This window comes from Miscanthus floridulus, chromosome 5, assembly GCF_019320115.1.
Source record: "Miscanthus floridulus cultivar M001 chromosome 5, ASM1932011v1, whole genome shotgun sequence".
In the NCBI taxonomy this organism is placed as follows: Eukaryota; Viridiplantae; Streptophyta; class Magnoliopsida; order Poales; family Poaceae; genus Miscanthus; species Miscanthus floridulus.
This window is the reverse complement of record NC_089584.1, coordinates 45,259,822-45,279,069: the sequence shown is the minus strand read 5'-3', so window position 1 is coordinate 45,279,069 and position 19,248 is coordinate 45,259,822. Positions and strand designations below refer to the sequence as shown.

The window sequence follows — 19,248 nt, the reverse complement described above, 5'->3', positions numbered from 1 at the left end:
CCTACCCTATTTTCCACTTCATTCAGTTGAACTAGTTGGTGTTGGAATGTAATATGGCGTGTGGGCCTGCCTGGCCTCCCACAATGCCTATATATGTAAACGCTGATCATTCACAGTAATGTATTGAGTATTCCCTAATCCTACTCTTTCATGGTATCATGAGATGGTTTGTTTCTCGCTTCCACAAACCCTAACTCGCGTCGCCGCCGGTTCACCGGCCGCTCACCGCTGTCGCAGAGTATCCACCACTCACCGGCCCTCCTCTCCTACCCCTCATGCGTGGATGTGCGGCCCTCAGCGCCTACGCAATGTGCCCCTCCACACCGCTGCAGAGTCTTCCTCGCCGGCTTCCCGTGCCTGATCGCTGGCCTCGTGCCCGATCCACATGCCAGGCTTGAGCGCATGATCGTGTTGCCTCATCATCGCGTGGCTAAGCTCGATCTCAACCATGACCGCCAATCCCATCGACCCCACCGATCTGATGGCCAAAACCAATGGCGAACGCTAGGCTCACGAGGAGCATGAGGAGCGCGCCCGCAAGGCGGAGGCCGATCACGTTGCGGCCCTCGACGCGTACGAGGCCAAGTACGCCACCATCCATGCCGTGGCCATTGCCGTCCTCAACATCAAGGTCCTCATGCCCCTGGTCTTGGATCGTGCCACCGACAACTATAACCGGTGGCGGTCCAGGTTCCTCATTGTCCTGGGCAAGTATGCCCTAACAGACCACGACCTCTTCGATGTTGTCAACACCGATTGACCAGCGTGGGTGCAGATGAACTACACCGTGCTCACTTGGATCTACTGCACCATCCATGCTGATCTCCAGCAGTCGATGATGAACCGCAAGCCAAACGCGCACGGCGCGTGGATCTACCTCGAGAACGAGTTCCTCGGCCAGCACGAATCCCGCGCCCTACTGCTCTCGGTGGAGTTCCGCACGGCGAAACAGGGGTCGGCCTCCATCACCGACTTCTGCCGCCATCTTGAAACGATGGCGGCAACCCTCAGTGACTTTGGCGATCCGATCGGGGATCAGACCTTGGTCCTCACTCTCCTTCGCGGGCTCAATGGCAAGTTCTGGCCCATGGTCTCCAACCTCAAGATGCAGCAACCCTTCCCCACCTTCGAGGAGGCTTGCACGCTCCACCTGCTCGAGGAGATCGACATCGATGATGTTGCTGCAAGTGAAGCCGCTGGGGAATCAGACCCGCCGGCATCCTCTGCGACAACCGCACTCGTCACTGCCCCACGCCCTCCTGCTGGGTACTCCTACACAGGCCAGTGCCAGGGCGGCCATGCCGACCATGGCCAGGGCGGCTACGCCGGCCCCAGCTAGGGCAGCCAGGGACAAGGCGGCCAGGGCGGGCACGCTGGCTAGGGCGGCTCACAGCGCACTAGCCGTCACCGCAGTGGCCGCGGCCGCAACCAGCAGCAGCAGGTCTCCAACACTGGAGGCGGCTCTCGCTCCTCGGCATCATTCTACAACCCATGGATGGGCACCATACAGCTTTGGCCATGTTCGCCGGGTGGTTCGGGGATGCCATTTCGTTCTCTGCCGGCTGCCTTCACTGCTGTTCCTCAGCCACAACAGCAGTACATACAGTAGCCATACGTGCAGCAGTTGTACACCCTCGAACCTCCTCTAGGGTTCGGCTACGGAGGACCATCACCGCCACAGCAGCAGCAGCAATGGACTCCCATGCAGGGCGCGTCCTGGGACCCGTCCGCCCTTGTCAGCAACTTCAACACCATGACGCTGACGCCCCCTTCATCGACCGAGTGGTACATTGACTCCGGCGCCGGTGCCCATATGGTCAACAACGCTAGTATTCTTTCTACCTTTCACCATCCTTCATCATCTAGTCCTGCATCTATCATTGCTGGTAACGGAGCTTTCCTTCCCGTTACATCTATTGGGTCACACTCATTCTCCACCACACGACGTCCTCTTGTTCTTTCTGATGTTTTAGTGTCACCAAACATTATTAAGAATTTGATTTTCGTACGTCGTTTCACTACTGATAATAATTGTTCCATTGAGTTTGACCCGTTTGGCCTCTCTGTGAAGGACCTTTAGACACGGAGCGTGATCGCTAGGTGCAATAGCACGGGTGACCTCTACCCGTTCTTCCCAGCACCATCCAGCACTCCCACTACCCTCGCTACCACTGTGTCATCTACCTCACTCTAGCATCGTCGCCTTGGTCATCTCGGACATGCGGCTCTTTCCAAGCTTATTAGTTCCAATGCTATTTCATGTAATAAGTGCCATATTGATCATGTTTGTCATGCTTGTCAGCTAGGTCGCCATGTGCGCCTACCTTTTAGTGTGTCACACTCTCGCGCTGCACATCCTTTCGATTTAATACATTGTGATCTTTGGACTTCTCCAGTTGTTAGTGTGTTGGGCAATAAATATTATTTAGTCATTCTTGATGACTGCGCTCATTACACCTGGGCGTTCCCATTACGCCTCAAGTCCGATACTTTCAGTGTCCCTCCTAACTTTTTCTCAAATGTGTGCACACAGTTTGACTCCACCATGAAGGCAGTTCAGTGCGACAACGGCCGCGAGTTTGACCACTCCTCGGCCCGCATGTTCTTCCTCACTCATGGAGTCATCTTTCGGATGTTGTGCCCATACAGCTCTCAGCAGAACAGACGTGCCGAGAGCACCCTTCGCACCATGAACAACATCATGCGGTCCCTTCTGTTTTAGGCCAGCCTTCCTCCGGTTTATTGGGCTGACTCACTCCACACTGCCACCTACCTTCTCAATCATCACCCCACCAAAATCCTAGACAGCCACACCCCTTTCTTCGCTCTTTACGGCACACAACCTTCCTATACTCACCTTCGAGTTTTCGGCTGTGCCTGCTATCCCAACCTCTTATCCACAACTCCACATAAATTATCACCTCGCTCCTCCTTATGTGTTTTCCTCAGGTACTCATCCGATCACAAAGGATATCGATGTCTCGATCTTCATTCCAATCGGATCATTGTCTCCCATCATGTTGTATTCGACGAGACTTTGTTTCCATTCTCTGAGATGTCCACCACACCCCAGGACCCAAACACACTTGTGTTCTTAGATGATGCTGATGATTCCTCTTCGCCTATGTGGCCAAGAGTTGTGCCTGCAGGTACTCGTCTCCCTGGCGACATGGATGCCGCACCTAGGACCCCTGGCGCCCCCTCAACCGGTGCCTCTCCCACCGGCGGTGCGGTGCCTGACACGATGTCAGGTGCTACCGCAGCCCCCTCAGGTGGCGCCCCTCCCACCGGTCCAGCTGGTGCTGCTGCCCCTACAGACTCAGCGTCCCAGGTTGTTGCCAGCGGCGCTGGATGGACCACCGGCCACACCACCACCACGACTCCGGAGGCGATCGTTCCTATCACTAATGCGCACAGCATACGCACCTGTGGCAAGGATGATTTTTGGCAACCCGTGGATCGCCTTAATCTCCACACAACGGCTATGGCTACCACTCTAGTACCTTCGTTCGTCCGTGCCGCTCTTTCGGATCCGGCCTAGTGTCTTGCTATGCAGGCCGAGTTCAACGCCTTGCAAGCAAACGACACCTGGACCTTGGTGCCTCGCCCTCCTGGCGTCAACCTTGTCACCGGCAAGTGGGTTTTTCATCACAAGTTCAAGTCCGATGGCTCTCTTGACCGCTACAAAGCCTGGTGGGTGCTTTGTGGTTTCACACAGCGTCCGAGCATTGATTATGATGAGACCTTCAGTCCAGTTGTCAAACCAGCAACCATCCGGATGGTACTCACTTTGGCACTGTCTCGCTCCTGGCCGATTCACCAGCTTGATGTGAAGAATGCATTTCTTCATGGCACTTTGACTGAGACAGTCTACTATGCACAGCCGACTGGGTTGTCGACTCTTCTAAGCCCAATTATGTCTGTCGCCTGAACAAGTCACTCTATGGGTTGAAGCAAGCTCCTCGCGCCTGGCACAGTCGCTTCGCCTCTCACATTACCTCACTCGGGTTTATTGAGGCCAAGTCCGACACATCGTTGTTCATCTACTGCAAAGGTGCTGATATGGCTTTTCTTTTACTCTATGTTGATGACATTGTTCTCACTGCGTCGTCTCCGAGTCTCCTCCATCGGATTATCGCAGCACTTCACCAGGAATTCTCCATGACAGACATGGGGCCTCTTCATTTTCTGGGTGTTAGTGTTCAGCGCAGAGGTGACAGATTATTTCTCTCTCAGAGACAGTACATGCTGGACATTCTGGACCGCGCCGGTATGAGTCACTGCAAGCCGAGCAGCACTCCTGTGGACACTCACTCCAGGCTTTCTGCTGATGGTGTTTTAGTCGCTGATCCAAGTCAGTATCGCAGTCTTGCCAGAGCTCTTCAGTACCTCACCTTCACCAGACTAGACATTGCGTATGCTGTTCAGCAGGTCTGCCTGTACATGCATGACCCCCGGGAACCTCATTTGAGCGCTCTGAAGCGCATTCTCCGGTACCTTCAAGGTACATTGGATCTCGGTCTACACCTCCACCGGACCTCTCCAACTGATCTCACTGTCTACACCGATGCAGATTGAGTGGGCTGTCCTGACACACGCAAATCCACCTCGGGTTATGCGGTGTTTCTCGGGGACAATCTCATCTCCTGGTCGTCCAAGTGTCAGCCTACAGTGTCTCGGTCCAGTGCAGAGGCGGAATATCGAGCAGTCGCGAATGGAGTCGCCGAAGCCTGCTGGTTGCGCCAACTTCTGATAGAGCTTCGCTGCCCACTCCGTCATGCTATAGTGGTCTACTGCAATAATGTCAGCACCGTTTACCTCTCCACCAACCCGGTTCAGCATCAGTGAACTAAGCATATTGAGATCGACCTGCACTTCGTTAGAGAACGAGTCGCCCTCGGTGAAGTCCGCGTCCTGCACATTCCCACTTCATCCTAGTACGCCGACATCTTCACCAAAGGTTTGCCGACGTCCGTGTTCACGGAGTTTAGGTCCAGTCTCAGTGTTCACGTGCTCCCAATTCAGACTACGGAGGAGTGTTGGAATATAATATGACGTGTGGGCTTGTCTGGCCTCCCACAATATGTAAACGCTGATCATTTACAGTAATGTATTGAGTATTCGCTAATGCATACTCTTTCAGTTTGATCGAGGACTCGTGTCGTGTGACGTGTGTACGTAGCCCTAACCCCAAGCCTAACGAAGTCAAGGAGGACAATGGGTACCGCCGCATTGGTCCATGAGATCTCTTGGTCCATCATGGGTGCTGTGCGCCTGTGCGACAAGGACAACGAACTCATACGATGACGCTAGCGTTACTGTTCACGTCCTCCCTCGGTTGAGTCGTGTCGTTGAAATGGTTAACAAGGACGCGCGGCTTTAAGCCTGTTTTCGATCAGTGACTCGTGTGTCAGCGGGTGTCACTGACCGGTCAGAAACACTACGCACTCCACTGTGTCTGTCAAAAACGACATGACATGACGTCATATGCAGTCCTCAACAGGGACAGGGAGCAAGCCTTCGGGCCTGTTTGGTTCCTTGACCAGAGAGTAGGGACTACGTAGGGACTAAACTATAGTCCCCTGTGTTGTTTGATTCAAAAGATTAATCTGCTGTATAAATATTATGATACCTTTATTCAATGCACAAATATTATGATACCTCTATTCAATACACAAATCAGCTGGGGGTTGTTCCTCTGTTCCTGCGCTGCTTGCTTTGCCTTGGCACGCTGCTTTGCTTTGCTTTGCCTTGCCTTGTTGTCGGCAAGCTTTTCTCTCCCCAAATCATTCGTATATTCAAAATAGTGTTCATGTAGTTCATAAATATTCAATATTACAAATCATCATACTACGATCTCCTAAATAAACCATTAGCTATCCAATTCCGAAACTAATTCATATTTTGATCTTCGTCCCCTTGACGTATACGTCGTCTACTTCCTTGAGAAGAAGACGATGCTTCAGCCATTGAAACGTAGTTTTTATCCTGATCACACATATCAAAGTCTGTATCCGCTAAAGCACTCTCTCGAATGAAATTATGAACGGCCATGCAAGCCATAATTATTTGGCTTTGCTTTGCCATTGGATAACTAAGCAAATCTAACAATATCCTCCACTTTATCTTCAAAACTCTAAAAGACCGCTCGATGACATTTCGAAGTGAAGAATATGAATAATTAAAGAGCTCCTTTTTACCTCTTGGCATTGGTCCTTGCCGAAACTCCTGGAGATGATACTTTGTTCCCTTGTATGGTGCAAGATAACTTGTTCGGTTTGGGTAACCCGAGTCTACAAGATAAAACTTCCCTACATAACATGAAATTAAGACATAAATGCAGTTGCAGACTTGCAGCATGAAAATTGACGTGCACAACTACCTAAAGCACCCACCAGTATATATAAGATAAAATAAAAATTATTAACAGTTATCTGACATCAAGCATACTACAATGCTGGCAAGGTGGCATATATAAGATAAAATAAAAATTATTTCAGCTCATGTATTTTTAAAATATTAGCTATTTGCATGGCTACTGGTAAGATTGCAACCACACCACAATATCTATTGCATCACTAGCACACATACTGAACCATTGGTAAGCATTGCACTTGCATGGACTAATCTACAGAAAAAGTGGCTAACACAATCTAGGTGAAACATGGAAAGTAACATGAAAAGTATGTCAATCTAGGTGAAACAAGAGATGATAGGAGACATCAATACCTTCAGGTGGATGTGGAAACTTGTCGCCATACTTCTCAATTACATCCTTGAATACCCTCATATCATGAACGGATCCAGGCCATCCCGCCACAACAAAGGTAAATCTCATATTGAAGTCACATATTGCCAACATGATCTGAGTAGTGTAACCATGCCTCCCCGTATGTTGCACTACCTGATTAGTTGGCACAACTACAGGGACATGTGTTCCATCTATGGCTCCAATGCAATTATCAAAAAAAAGGAGAAAATCGAGGGGATTGTAACCTTTGATGCATAGACCTAAAATGAGGATCAATTGTCCTAATGATATCAGCTTCTAGCTTGGACACGCTAGCAAGCACCTTCTCAAACTTCCTACTAACTGTCTCGAGTGATCGTGTAAACCTATTTTCAACTTGTCTAACAGCTTGTTGTCCTCCACATATCCATAAGAACATCCCCAAAGCCTCCACTGATGACATCTTATGTGTGGACTTTAATCTATATGACTCCACAAGGACATTATGAAGCTTATCAAAAACATTTCTGTGCATCCTAAACATGTTGTAACAACCAGTCCTATTACCAAGGTTTCTCATGACCCATTCGTATCTAGATTCTTTAGGTACTCTATACTCAGCTTTGTTCATATATTTGTGTAAGTGAATCATACCGATCATGGATGCAGTAAGGACCATTTGCCACCTCCTCTTCTGAGCCTTCAAGAAATACTCTTCTACAGCAGCATCTTCATCATCCGAACTATCACTATCACTTGAATCATCATCCTCTTAACTAGCAATGTCACTTGAATCATCATCTGACCCTTGCTCTAAATCATCATCATCATCTTTAGTGCCATCTCCCTCAAGTGTTGCTGCATTAACATCATCGACCTGAACACACAAACAACAAACCGCATCAGACCATAGGTTAACCACTCATAAAAAAGGTTCACCACTCAAGACATAGGTTCACCACTCAAGAGTCAAGACATAGGTTCACCACTCATAAATAAATTCATCACAGATAATAGGTTCATCAAGCACATAAGATGTTCATCACACATAATAGGTTCATTAAGCATATAATAGGTTCAACAAGCATAGAAGATGTTCATCACGCATAATAGGTCCAAAGATACTACACTTTACTTAAGATACTACAGCCATCATAGATACATCAAACACTCCATTGGTTCACCCGCTGCTGCGTTGGCACCATCTTCTCAACCACAAAAATCTTGACTCCAATGTGGTGAGTTTACAGAAGATGTTCCTATTGTATTCTTTCTCAAATAATGTTGTAGCTATGAAGAATTCTTCTGTTTCTTCAGCTACCCCACATTCCTTAGCCATGGCCAAGCATCTGTCTATTTGTTCCTGCTTCTCTTGCTTCTCCTTCATATGTCTGAGTACCTTGCTATTTCTATATTGATCTAATTTTTCATTTGAAAGCTTGTTGTCCTGATCAAACTTGTCCATGATTCCACTCATCATGTTCAGCAAAGGTGTCTTGCTTTTCCTGGGTGGACTGTCACCTGACTTGCATTTCTTGGATGGACTCTCGGCTGTAGTGGCACTACTATTTGCCCTCTTGCGGCTAGAACTACTCACTAGACTGTTCCCTAACACATCTGCATCACTTCCTGTAGGACTCCAAGCAGCATCCCTAGAAACCTCAACCGCGTCATCCCCTACAACATCATATGCTTGTTGTCCAGGGATGCATGAAGATGACCCATCTACTGTCACACCTTGGAACATCTCAATTAGAAGGTGCAAGTAAGCAGGATTGCCCGACTAAAATTTCTTGCACTCTGCTTGTCCCTAAAATGCACAGATGAAGAATACAAATGATTAGATCACATCACAGCGAGCAAGGCGCATGGTCTAGGTGAAACCAAAGCAGTAAGTACCTTTGTGTTGTTGGTCCACCATTCAGGCGATGCATCAATTGTACCATCAGGTTTTCGGCCTAACCCTGTGTTTTGATTAAGCTTCAACCAGAACTGGTACATTATCTTGCAATTTTTCACTCGATTCTTCATGCATTTGGTGTCATGCCAGAGATTAGTGATGTGGTAATATTTTTTTCGAATTTTGTTGTAACCTCTAGTGGTCATTGTCCCCTTATTCCAATTCCCTTTTCTCATTTGCTCAATAAAAAGTTCACAGAAATAGTATATGTTTTGGTCACTCCAATGTGCCTTGTCATAATCCTTCTATAACAGAAAAAAGATGGCATCACATATCTAGAATGCGGCAAAACTCAACTGTAAATTGGTGTACAAAATGCAAACAAATAAGAGGTACTTGAGGCTTCAGCTGATTGAAATAACAGTCACATACTACTTCACATGAAGACAATAAACTAAAACTATAAAAAGGTAATGCTACTGTAAAAAGTAGTCTAACTCTAACTACACAAGTAGCATGGCAATAAATTTAATCTTTCTAATTCACATCATTCATGTGTGTAGTACCTAAACTCTAAGGATACCTGTGCAGCAATACTCAAATATGTTGCATGGAAATGCTCCTAGTTAAAATAAATATGATTGAGGTAACTACATAAGTAGCATGGAACAAGCAGCAAAGGTACCTACCACTGACCAGAATAGAAAAGCAGAAAATAAAAAGCATCATCATCTACTTTGCTCTACCACAACTACAATCTATCATATATAGAATGTAGCTAAGCTAACCAACAATCTAATATAATACAAGAAATATTAAAACTAGTTGTAACTGGCTACTAGTGCTCGAGCATTCCATGCCTGCACCAATTCAATCCTCGATTCCTTCATTCATTCAGTAACAGCACTTGTTTTGTCTATGATTACAAATTTGACGCACTCCTGCACCAGAGATATGTCACATCTCTCGCTAGCTCGTTTATTACTCACTCACTCCACCATGTATTAACTGAAACTGAACCCCAATGTATGAAATGGATATATATGATCCTCAAATCTAGAGGGGTCACTCAAATGGTGGCGGACCACGTCAGAGAAAAAGAGAATTCGTTCAAAGCCTCGAGAGCTTGAGCAGTTGCTACTTAATTAGCGCTAAGGCCTCAACCGGACAGTAATAGAATGCCAGATTTCGCCTCTCGTAGCTAGCAGTTTAATTAATGTTGTAATGCAGCAAGACAACATCAACTAGTAATATAGTATAGTACGGTAATAGTACCAGCGGCAGAACAGCAGAGGTCAAACACAAACTGCATATTGTTATCTAGTTGGGTTCACTCTTTCTTTTTTGTTGAAGGTAGCGTGTCCGTGCGTTGCTACGGGACAACTAAATCTTTTGTACTAAAAACACACGGATCGCACGATAAGATAACAATATTGTTAAATTAAATACCGACCTCAAAGTGACATTTAATTCAAAAAGCAAAGTTCATGAAATTAACACAGTCACGGAGAGCACGACGTCGCATGCTCACAAACTCTACTGTATAGACTTTTTCGTAATACGGCTAAGATAATATTTTATATCAGCAAAAAGAATTCTACGATATCCATTTCTTTCATGTGCCAATAAATCCATGCATAAGTTCCTCTGCATCTCCATATAATCATGTACACACAGGTTCGAGTATATATGCAAATAGGTTCGTGCCCATGCATTGTTACGGGACAGCTAAACTTTTGTACTAAAAACACACGGATCGCACGATAAGATAACAATACTGTAAAAGTATATGACCGACGTTAAAGTGATATTTAATCCAAAAAGCTAAGTTCATGAAATTTACACAGTCACAGAGAGCGTGGCATCGTGGCTCACAAACTCTACTGTGTAGATCTTTTCGTGATGCGGCTAAGATCATTTTTATACCAGTAGGAAGAGATTTTCGATATTTATTTCTTTCGTGCGCCAACAAATCCATGAATAAGTTCCACCACATCTCCATACCATCCTGTACATGGCACAGGCAAACGAATTAGCCACAACTTATGTAATTAGTTTTATAATTAGCTCATGTTTAGTCCTCCTAATTGATATCTAAAAATTCAATGTGACAGGGACTAAAGTTTAGTCCTAGGATCCAAACACCCCTGACTCTCGACTCCTGCTGGCTGCTCACTTACACCACCATGCCTATGTGTCTGCACGTATATACTCTAATGCTAGAACATCTAAGATGGTCTTTATTGTTCACCCTTTGAAAATATCATAACTTTAAGGTTGCCATTTGTGTATGTTGTAGGATTGGGATGCTTTGCACTGATCCATGAGGGTGTCCATGAGAGTCAAAAAAATTTATGACATTATGATGTCTAAGCTTACCAATCAGACAGGAATGAACTTGATTGTTAAAATATTTTCAACACTGCTTTTATATACTCCCTCTGTCCCAAAATAGAATTCATTCTCGCTTCCCGACAAGTTAACTTTTTTTAACTTCGACCAATTATATATAAAAGAATATTAATATTTATAATACATAATTAGTATCATTACATAGAACATTGAATATATTTTCATAATAAATTTATTTAGATATATAAATGTTGCACGTATTTTTTACAAACCTAGTCAAAGTTAAGAAAGTTTGATTTGTACGCATCCCATAACGACTTATATTTTGGGATAGAGAAGTATATGCTAATGGGAGTAGTCAACTGGAAGTGGTGATGAACACAACAATACTTTCATATTATATGCTAATGGGAGCACGAAGAAACGCAGAGGAATGGACCTATATACTAATGGTGGGAATATTTGTTTAGGAAATTGCAGAAGGTTCACCAGTCTCACCATGTATAACCTGTACATCTTTTATTTGGCACCACTGATGTTTCCTTTCATGCATGATTATTGTTTCCTTCCATGCATGATTATTGTTTTCTTCCATGCATGTGGCCTCAGGTGATCGATTTTTTTCCTTCAAAGCAGGTGGGGATCGCAGGGGTGGCAGTTTCTTTTTCTATCACGCCTTTCCTTTTCTCGCTCACCCGTTGGACAGCGTGGGAGGTGGGATCAGTCGCATGGGGTGGCAGACGGACGAACCAAGACAATTGTCGCACCAAAACGGTGTCCACACTTTGTTCTTTTTAGTTGTAGGAGATGACTAGCCAACTAGTACCAACTAGTACCAAACCCGATCTTACCGACTGAAAACGTGGATCAAAGTCGTTGTCGTATTGTTCTTCATTTTCGTTGGCATGGTCTACATCCTCTACAGTGCCCACAGATGTGGATCCATGGCCAACGCAGAGGGGCACCCTTCCCTTGTGGTCACCACCGTCGATTCCGGACATTGGAAGCCCCTATGGACCGGATCGTGATGGCTGCCCGCATGAAAGGTCCTTGTGCGCTTTTGGTAATTGAGTGACAACCTAGGTGGACTAATTATGTTTATATGAGATACACAGGTAATTAGTCCATAGGTACATGTGTGTGAGCAACATATGTCATGAAGGCGAAAATGGCTTGGAGATATTGCAAAGCTCACACATGTGATGATGAAGGAGCTTATTGCACATGAGACATGACATTGAGTCATGTGATCAAGGTGGAGAAGATCAAGACATAACTTGGCTTGATGGACCGGTTGCAAGCATGAAGGGCAAGTCAGAGGCTTTGGAGCCATGGACCACGTGGCGGTGAAGCTTGAGCAAGACTTGGCGCCGATGGACGAAGGCAACGGTAAAAAGCAAGTGAAGTCAAGATCGATGAACCAATATGATTACATGATGATATGAAGTGGATCATATCATTGTTGATCATGTTGGTGCATGTGTTGCATCGACATTGGGGGAGATGGAATGGAATGCGCAAGGCAAAGGTATAACCTAGGGCATTTCATTTCATTGGTCATAGGTGTGTAGAGAAGTTTATGACCGGGTTTAGGATAGATGGCCGTACTATCAAGAGGGGCAAACTTGTTTGTATATCGGTCATCTAGTGCCACTCGAGTGATCTAACTTTGCATCGTCGCTAGGATTGAGTGGCGTGACAAGTTGAGTGGCTAACACCCTTGAAAATGTTTGTGAAAATATGCTAACACATGTGCACATGGTGATACACTAGGTGGTTGGCACATTTGAGCAAGGGTGAAGAAGATAGAGTTGAAAAGGAGTTAGTCGCGCTGGTTACAGAGCTACCGGACACGTCCGGTATGGTGACCGGACACGTTCGGTATTTGGCGATGTACTCAGCGACCGGACACGTCCGGTCCCCTTCTTCAAACGTTGTTCGCCCGATCTCAACGGTCATCAGTTGACCGAATGCTACAGCAAAACTGACCGGATGCTGAACCTCCAGCGTCCGGTCGTTTCTAGTAAGGGTCTAGAAATGATCTTAGCCAACTGGACGTGTCCGGTCGCCCTTGACCGGACACAGCTAGCGTCCGGTCAGACACCCTGACCACTGAGCTGCCATGTCAGCTGGACCGGACATAGTCGCCAGTGTCCGGTTAGTCCGAGACCCAGCGTCCGGTCAGTTGACCGACGCTGGCGTCTTCGCTGTTACAATTGATCGGACGCGCCAGTCTCCCTGAGACCAGCGTCCGGTCACCTTATGACCAGCGTGACTAACTCCTTTTCACCTCTAACTTCTTCTCCTTTGCAAATGTGCCAACACCACCAAGTGTACACCACCATGTGTATGTGTGTTAGCATTTTCACAATCATTTTTCAAAGGATTAGCCACTCAACTTGCCACGCCACTCAATCCTAGCGACAATGCAAAGTTAGATCACTCGAGTGGCACTAGATGACCGATATGCAAACAAGTTTGCCCCTCTTGATAGGATGGCCATCTATCCTAAACCCGGTCATCAACTTCTCTACACACCTATGACCGGTGAAATGAAATGCCCTAGGTTATACCTTTGCCTTGAGCATTCCATTCTATCTCCTCCAATGTCGATGCAACACATGCACCAACATGATCAATAATGATATGATCCACTTCATATCATCATGTAATCATATTGGTTTATCGATCTTCACTTCACTTGCTTTTCACCATTGCCTACGTCCATCGGCGTCAAGTTTTGCTCAAGCTTCACCGCCACGTGGTCCATTGCTCCAAAGCCTCTGACTTGCCCTTCACGCTTGCAACCGGTCCATCAAGCCAAGTTATGTCTTGATCTACTCCACCTTGATCACATGACTCAATGTCATGTCTCATGTGCAATAAGCTCCTTCATCATCACATGTGTGAGCTTTGCAACATCTCCAAGCCATTTTCGCCTTCATGGCATATGTTGCTCACACACATGTACCTGTGGACTAATTACCTGTGTATCTCACATAAACATAATTAGTCCACCTAGGTTGTCACTCAATTACCAAAACCGCACAAGGACCTTTCAATCTCCCCTTTTTTGGTAATTGATGACAACTCTACAAAGATATAGAAATTAAGCTCTTTTGGATTCATGTTGCTTACCCAAGCAATTTTACCATGTGAAAATGATTTTGTACAAGTACCACAAACCCAAGATAGTAGTATTAGCTCCCCCTACATATGTGCTAGAGTGTTTGATTTGAAGCTCGTACACATGCATAGATTAAAATTATGGGAGAGTAATTACTACTAAATGATGCTAAGGTGTATAGAATAAACCTTTGAAGTGTGTACCAATCGGAATTGCACCTTTAAGTTCATCCTTAGCACCATGGTTAGCTAGATATCACTTGGAAATAAAAGCACTAGATACCTTGTGAGATCAACAATAAAAGCAAGGTACTAGCATTATTTGAAAAGTATACCAAGTGTCTAGCTATCATCCTATGCATGCTAGTTATCAAATCATCATTCAAGTTCTACAACTAGCATACACCACACAAGCATGCATATTAAATTTGAAAGCTTATGCAATGCAAGCAAGCACATGAATATGCACATATCAAATGCAATCAATCAAAGTTCATGAGCTTGCTCCCCCTACTTGTGTGCTTCTCTTTTCCAAGAATTATGATCCATCTTTTTTCTTTAATGTTGCTCCCTCTTTGTCCATGTCCATGTCCAACCTCTACTCCTTTGAGCTTTTATATCTTATCTCTCCCCCTTGTACAATCTTAATCTCAAAGCTTTCATATCTTTGTACAATCTCTCCCCCTTTGTCATCAATTTCCATACAAGGTGTGCTTCTCATTGATGCAAAGGTATGCATTTTGGGGTAGATGGTTGAGACTTGAATCTTGCATTTTTTATGGACACCACTTGATTGTTGGAATCACACCACTTGAAGATACCACTTGTAGCTTGTACCACTTGTATCTTGTGTAGGGCTTCTTGAGATACCACACATAGAATCTTTGATCTTGATATCAATTTGTGTGCCACCTTCCCCTTTGTGATAGCATGGGTCATCCATTTGATACACTTGAGCTCTTGTGGGTGAGGGATGCATTCCTCATTTGATGATCACTTAAAGTTGAGGATCACTTGTGGAACCATTGTCTTGTATGATTGATGCCACGTGTAGATGTGATACCACTTGAAAGAATCTTCTAGTATGAAACCACTTGTTGGATTTATCAATAAAAACCATTTCTTGAACATTTGCTATCTTCATGAGTACCACTTATAGGATATCACTTGTGAGTTGATCTAGACAACATTTGTAGATTCTTGATGAAATGCTTGAGTCTAGATACCACTTAAAATAAACAAACTAGATATTCATTTGCATTGTTGTCTTCTGCTTGTACTCTTATTACTATCATGAGCTTCTATGGTTAACTTGAACTAAATTGATTTGCCTAATCTTTCAAGTCCAGTTTGAACCAATGGCAAGCTTCTTCACACCTCTTGTAAGGGTTATCTTGCCAATGTTGTACTTGTCACTTGTTAGCAATCCAAATTAGATCAAGTACTTGGGATCACTAGCTCATGAACAAATTCATATACTAACCACTGGATCAAGTAATAATTCAAGCAATAGTGGTAGGTTATGAATTTAAACATTTTATTTGTTATGCATGATCCTATGAAGCATGTACTATATGCACTAACCGCATACTAGTAAGGGATGAAATGATCATGCACATTGTAATGATACCTTTGCTATGTTGGAGTAGAGGATAGTCACATAGATTCTAATTCATTACTCCAATAGCAATGTGAAGTCCAATTATAAGCTTGGTGAAGACCAATAGATACCATGTTGAATTCCATTCTTCACCCAAATGAAATGAATACCACTTATGATCAAGTGCACTTTCTTGTTGTGGTTGGCTTGTTTCATCTTTTGATCTTTGCTTGCATGAGAGAACTATTTGGAATACCACTTGAAATATCACGACTAGCTTTCTTTTGGGTGTTGCTTGCTTTTCTTGATCAACCCTTTTGATTGCTTCAACTAAGCATCTCAAATGTCCCTCGGATCACCACTTCCATGTTAGTCTTCTAAGTACCACATTTGGTTTACCTACACATAGGCGGCAAGCCCCTACACTAGGGAGAAGTGACCTCTTTCCAAAGAACCATTCTTGATACTCACTTGAAATTGCTTGATTGATTGATCCAAGTGATGGACTTAACTTGATGAGTAACCTTGATTCCTTCTTTAAGTCCTTTTCTTTCTACTTGTTTAAGTCCTTTTCTTTCTACCAAATGATCTCTAATCATATCTAGAACTTAAACTTCATCTTCAACTTGAGTTTGATCTTGATTTTCTAATTTGAGTACCAAATATATGCAAAGTACACTCCACAATCAAATGGCCTTGTACTCTTTGCTTATCATGCTTTTAGATCATCTCAAAACCAAACTTATATGCCTCAATTACTTATAAACATGTTTCCAATTTGAGGACCTTTCAATCAAAGTGACTCTAGATCAATCCAATTTTTATTATTTTTCTGGCAGATTCTGTACCCTTCAAAGAAATAAACATATCTCCCAAAGTACAAATCCAAATATCACAAAATTTAGTGGAGATGTGCGTTACTAAGTTATCTAGCAGCTATAAAAATTTGAGCTTCATTTGACTTCTAGATTGTTATCAGATTTCAATTCTTCCACCACTGCTACATGCTAAAAACTGCTGCACTATACCTGACAAGATCCACTCTAAAACTGAAGCATTTCTTATCCAATCCTCATGAAAATTGTACAGCATCTTATACCATAAGTCTAGAGCATGTACACAAATTTTTATGCCAATCCAATAAGTTTTGTTTACTCAAACATGGCTAAGATCACAGCTCACTCAGATTTTTAATATAGGACAGATTTTAATCACTTGAGCTATACTTCATCAAATATGAATCAAACTTGAAACTAACTCGTTTGAATACTTTCACAAGATATAAATCCATTCAATCCACTTACTAAATGTCATCTTATAAACTTATCCAACATAAATCAATCCAAACTTGACTACTAATCAATTATCCATTCAATCATCTCATAGCAAGCAATATTACATATTTATCCAATTTTAATCAACTCATATGCACCCAAATGAAATGATCAACAAGAGATATACCTTGGCTAGCTCATGATCATCCAACTAGCAAGCTTCAACTTAATTATTTGCAAGTCATCAAATATATCTAATGAATCACCAACAACTTAAATATGACACTTGTATGTTGATAGCACTTGGACTTCACTCAATTTTCACTTGGCATTGGGTTTGGATGTGCACTAGGCTTCATATCTTGACTCAACATATGATGATCAATATGAAATTAATTGAATCAAGTCTCCAATGCCGATGGTACCTACAATCAATCATCTACTTTTTGATGGTACCCAAACAAGTTTGGGTCCTCTCAAGTTAGGAGTAACATATTTAGGCAACGCCTTAGTATGAGTAGCGGGATGTTTTGCAATAACAACCATAGAGGTACCATTACCATCCTTTCTAAGAACATTATTATCAACAATTGAAATAGGCTTAGAAATGTCACCTAGGGGACATGAATGTGCCATGTATCCCCTTTCCCTGCATGAGTAGCACTTTCTCTTTGCTTGAGCCTTCTCTTCTTTGCTCATGTGGTGCTTCTCATTGCCTTGCCTCTCATGGATTGCTTGAGCCTTCTTCTCAAGCTTGGTAGGACACTTAGAGGCAAAGTGTCCCGTACTTCCACACTTGAAGCACTTGATATGAGCATAATCTTTCTTCTCATCTTCATTCTTGCTCATCATCTTGGCATCTTGAGTTTGCATTGGATGCCTTGCCTTTTCACCCCTTCTTGTTTTCTTCTTCTTTATCATCAAATCACCACCATCTTCATGGTTGATCTTGATTTGCTCTTGGGGTGCCTTCTCTTGCTCAACTTGTGGCTTTGGTTGAGGCTCTTTTAGTTGCTTCACCAATTGCTTAGTTGGGCACATTGAGGTAAGGTGACCCCAAGTGCGGCACTTGATGCACTTCACATGCCTTAGCCTCTCTTCTTCTTTCTTCAACTTGAGCTTTTCTTCATTGGGGCAACCATTTGTAAGATGTCCCACTTCATGGCATTTGAAGCACATGAAATGAGAGAGCTTCTCTTGTTCTTGCTTCTTCATTTCTCTTTCATATCTTCTCTTGCCCCATCTTTTGCCCTTGATCTTGCTCTTGTTGAAGCCAATGCCACTTGTGTCATTGCGGCTTTCTTGATGATTGACTTTGCTAGTCTTGAAGCCGACTCCACTCTTGTCACCAAAGTTTCTTTGAGTCTTCAACATATGCTACAAGGTGACTTGAGAGTTGTAGCACCTCTCTAACTTGTTGCTCAATTTCTTCACTTGTTCATTGAGCTCATTGTTCTCCTTCAAAAGGTTAGTCTCAGAAGACATAGAAGTAGAACAAGCATCTATATGTGAAGAGCATGGCATTTCTAATAAATCATCATAAGAGGTGGATACATGCTTCTTGCCTATATCACAAGGGTTAGCAACAATATGTGATTGATTAATTGACCCATGTGATGAGCTCTCATTATTTTTAAGTTTCTTTGTAAACATTTTAATGAGAGAAGCATGTTCTAATAATTCATCATGAGATGCAAGTAGTGTCTCATGATTCAAGTTTAGCTCATCATGTGAAGATTTAAAAGCATCAAGTAATTTCTTATGTTCTTCACAAGAGTTCTTTAGAAATGAGTTTTCATTTTCCAATTTCAATGTTTTAGCTTTCTCATTTTCTAAAGACATGGTCATGCTAGCAAGTCTACTAATAAGCTCATCATATGAATCAACATGATCAACCACATTATCATTTGATACCTTGGTGTCACCTTGTGACATGAAGCAATGTGGTGATGGAGAAGAGCTTGTAGTAGCATCACAATCGTGGCCCGAGCATGAACCATCATCATCAAGATCACCATCAAGTGTGCTTGAGGTAGAATCTTCATGTACAACACTTGTGGCGTCATCATCAACCTTGTCAAGTGAACTTGTGGTAGATCGATCATCATTATCATCACTTGACCATGAGGTGGAGCAATCTTCCACAATCACCAAGTTGTGGTCATGCTCAACACACTCATGTGCCACCTTCTTAGGCTCATCCACCTTCTTGAATTTGCCATCATCCCATGTGGAGGAATCACCATAGAAGGCTTGGAGTGCCATC

The 19,248-nt window shown here is 43.7% G+C and overlaps 2 protein-coding genes and 1 pseudogene across 2 annotated transcripts; 2 read left to right on the top strand and 1 right to left on the bottom strand.

Annotated features, from left to right (window-relative positions):
- The first annotated feature begins 775 nt into the window (after positions 1 to 775).
- Positions 776 to 1,339, top strand: LOC136454590 (uncharacterized). Its single transcript, XM_066454963.1, has one exon. The coding sequence runs from the start codon at positions 776 to 778 to the stop codon at positions 1,337 to 1,339; it is 564 nt and encodes a 187-aa protein (XP_066311060.1).
- Positions 1,340 to 4,170: 2,831 nt separating this feature from the next.
- Positions 4,171 to 4,578, top strand: LOC136454588 (uncharacterized mitochondrial protein AtMg00810-like). The gene has a single exon (XM_066454962.1). It carries the CDS (start codon positions 4,171 to 4,173, stop codon positions 4,576 to 4,578), a length of 408 nt encoding a protein of 135 aa, XP_066311059.1.
- A 1,314-nt stretch (positions 4,579 to 5,892) lies between these two features.
- LOC136454587 (protein ALP1-like) lies at positions 5,893 to 7,274 on the bottom strand (annotated as a pseudogene).
- Between the last annotated feature and the right edge of the window lie 11,974 nt (positions 7,275 to 19,248).

Bases quoted from the DNA above. Each gene is read 5' to 3' on its own strand.
- LOC136454588 (XM_066454962.1), top strand. From the start codon at position 4,171: ATGGGGCCTCTTCATTTTCTGGGTGTTAGTGTTCAGCGCAGAGGTGAC.
- LOC136454590 (XM_066454963.1), top strand. From the start codon at position 776: ATGAACTACACCGTGCTCACTTGGATCTACTGCACCATCCATGCTGAT.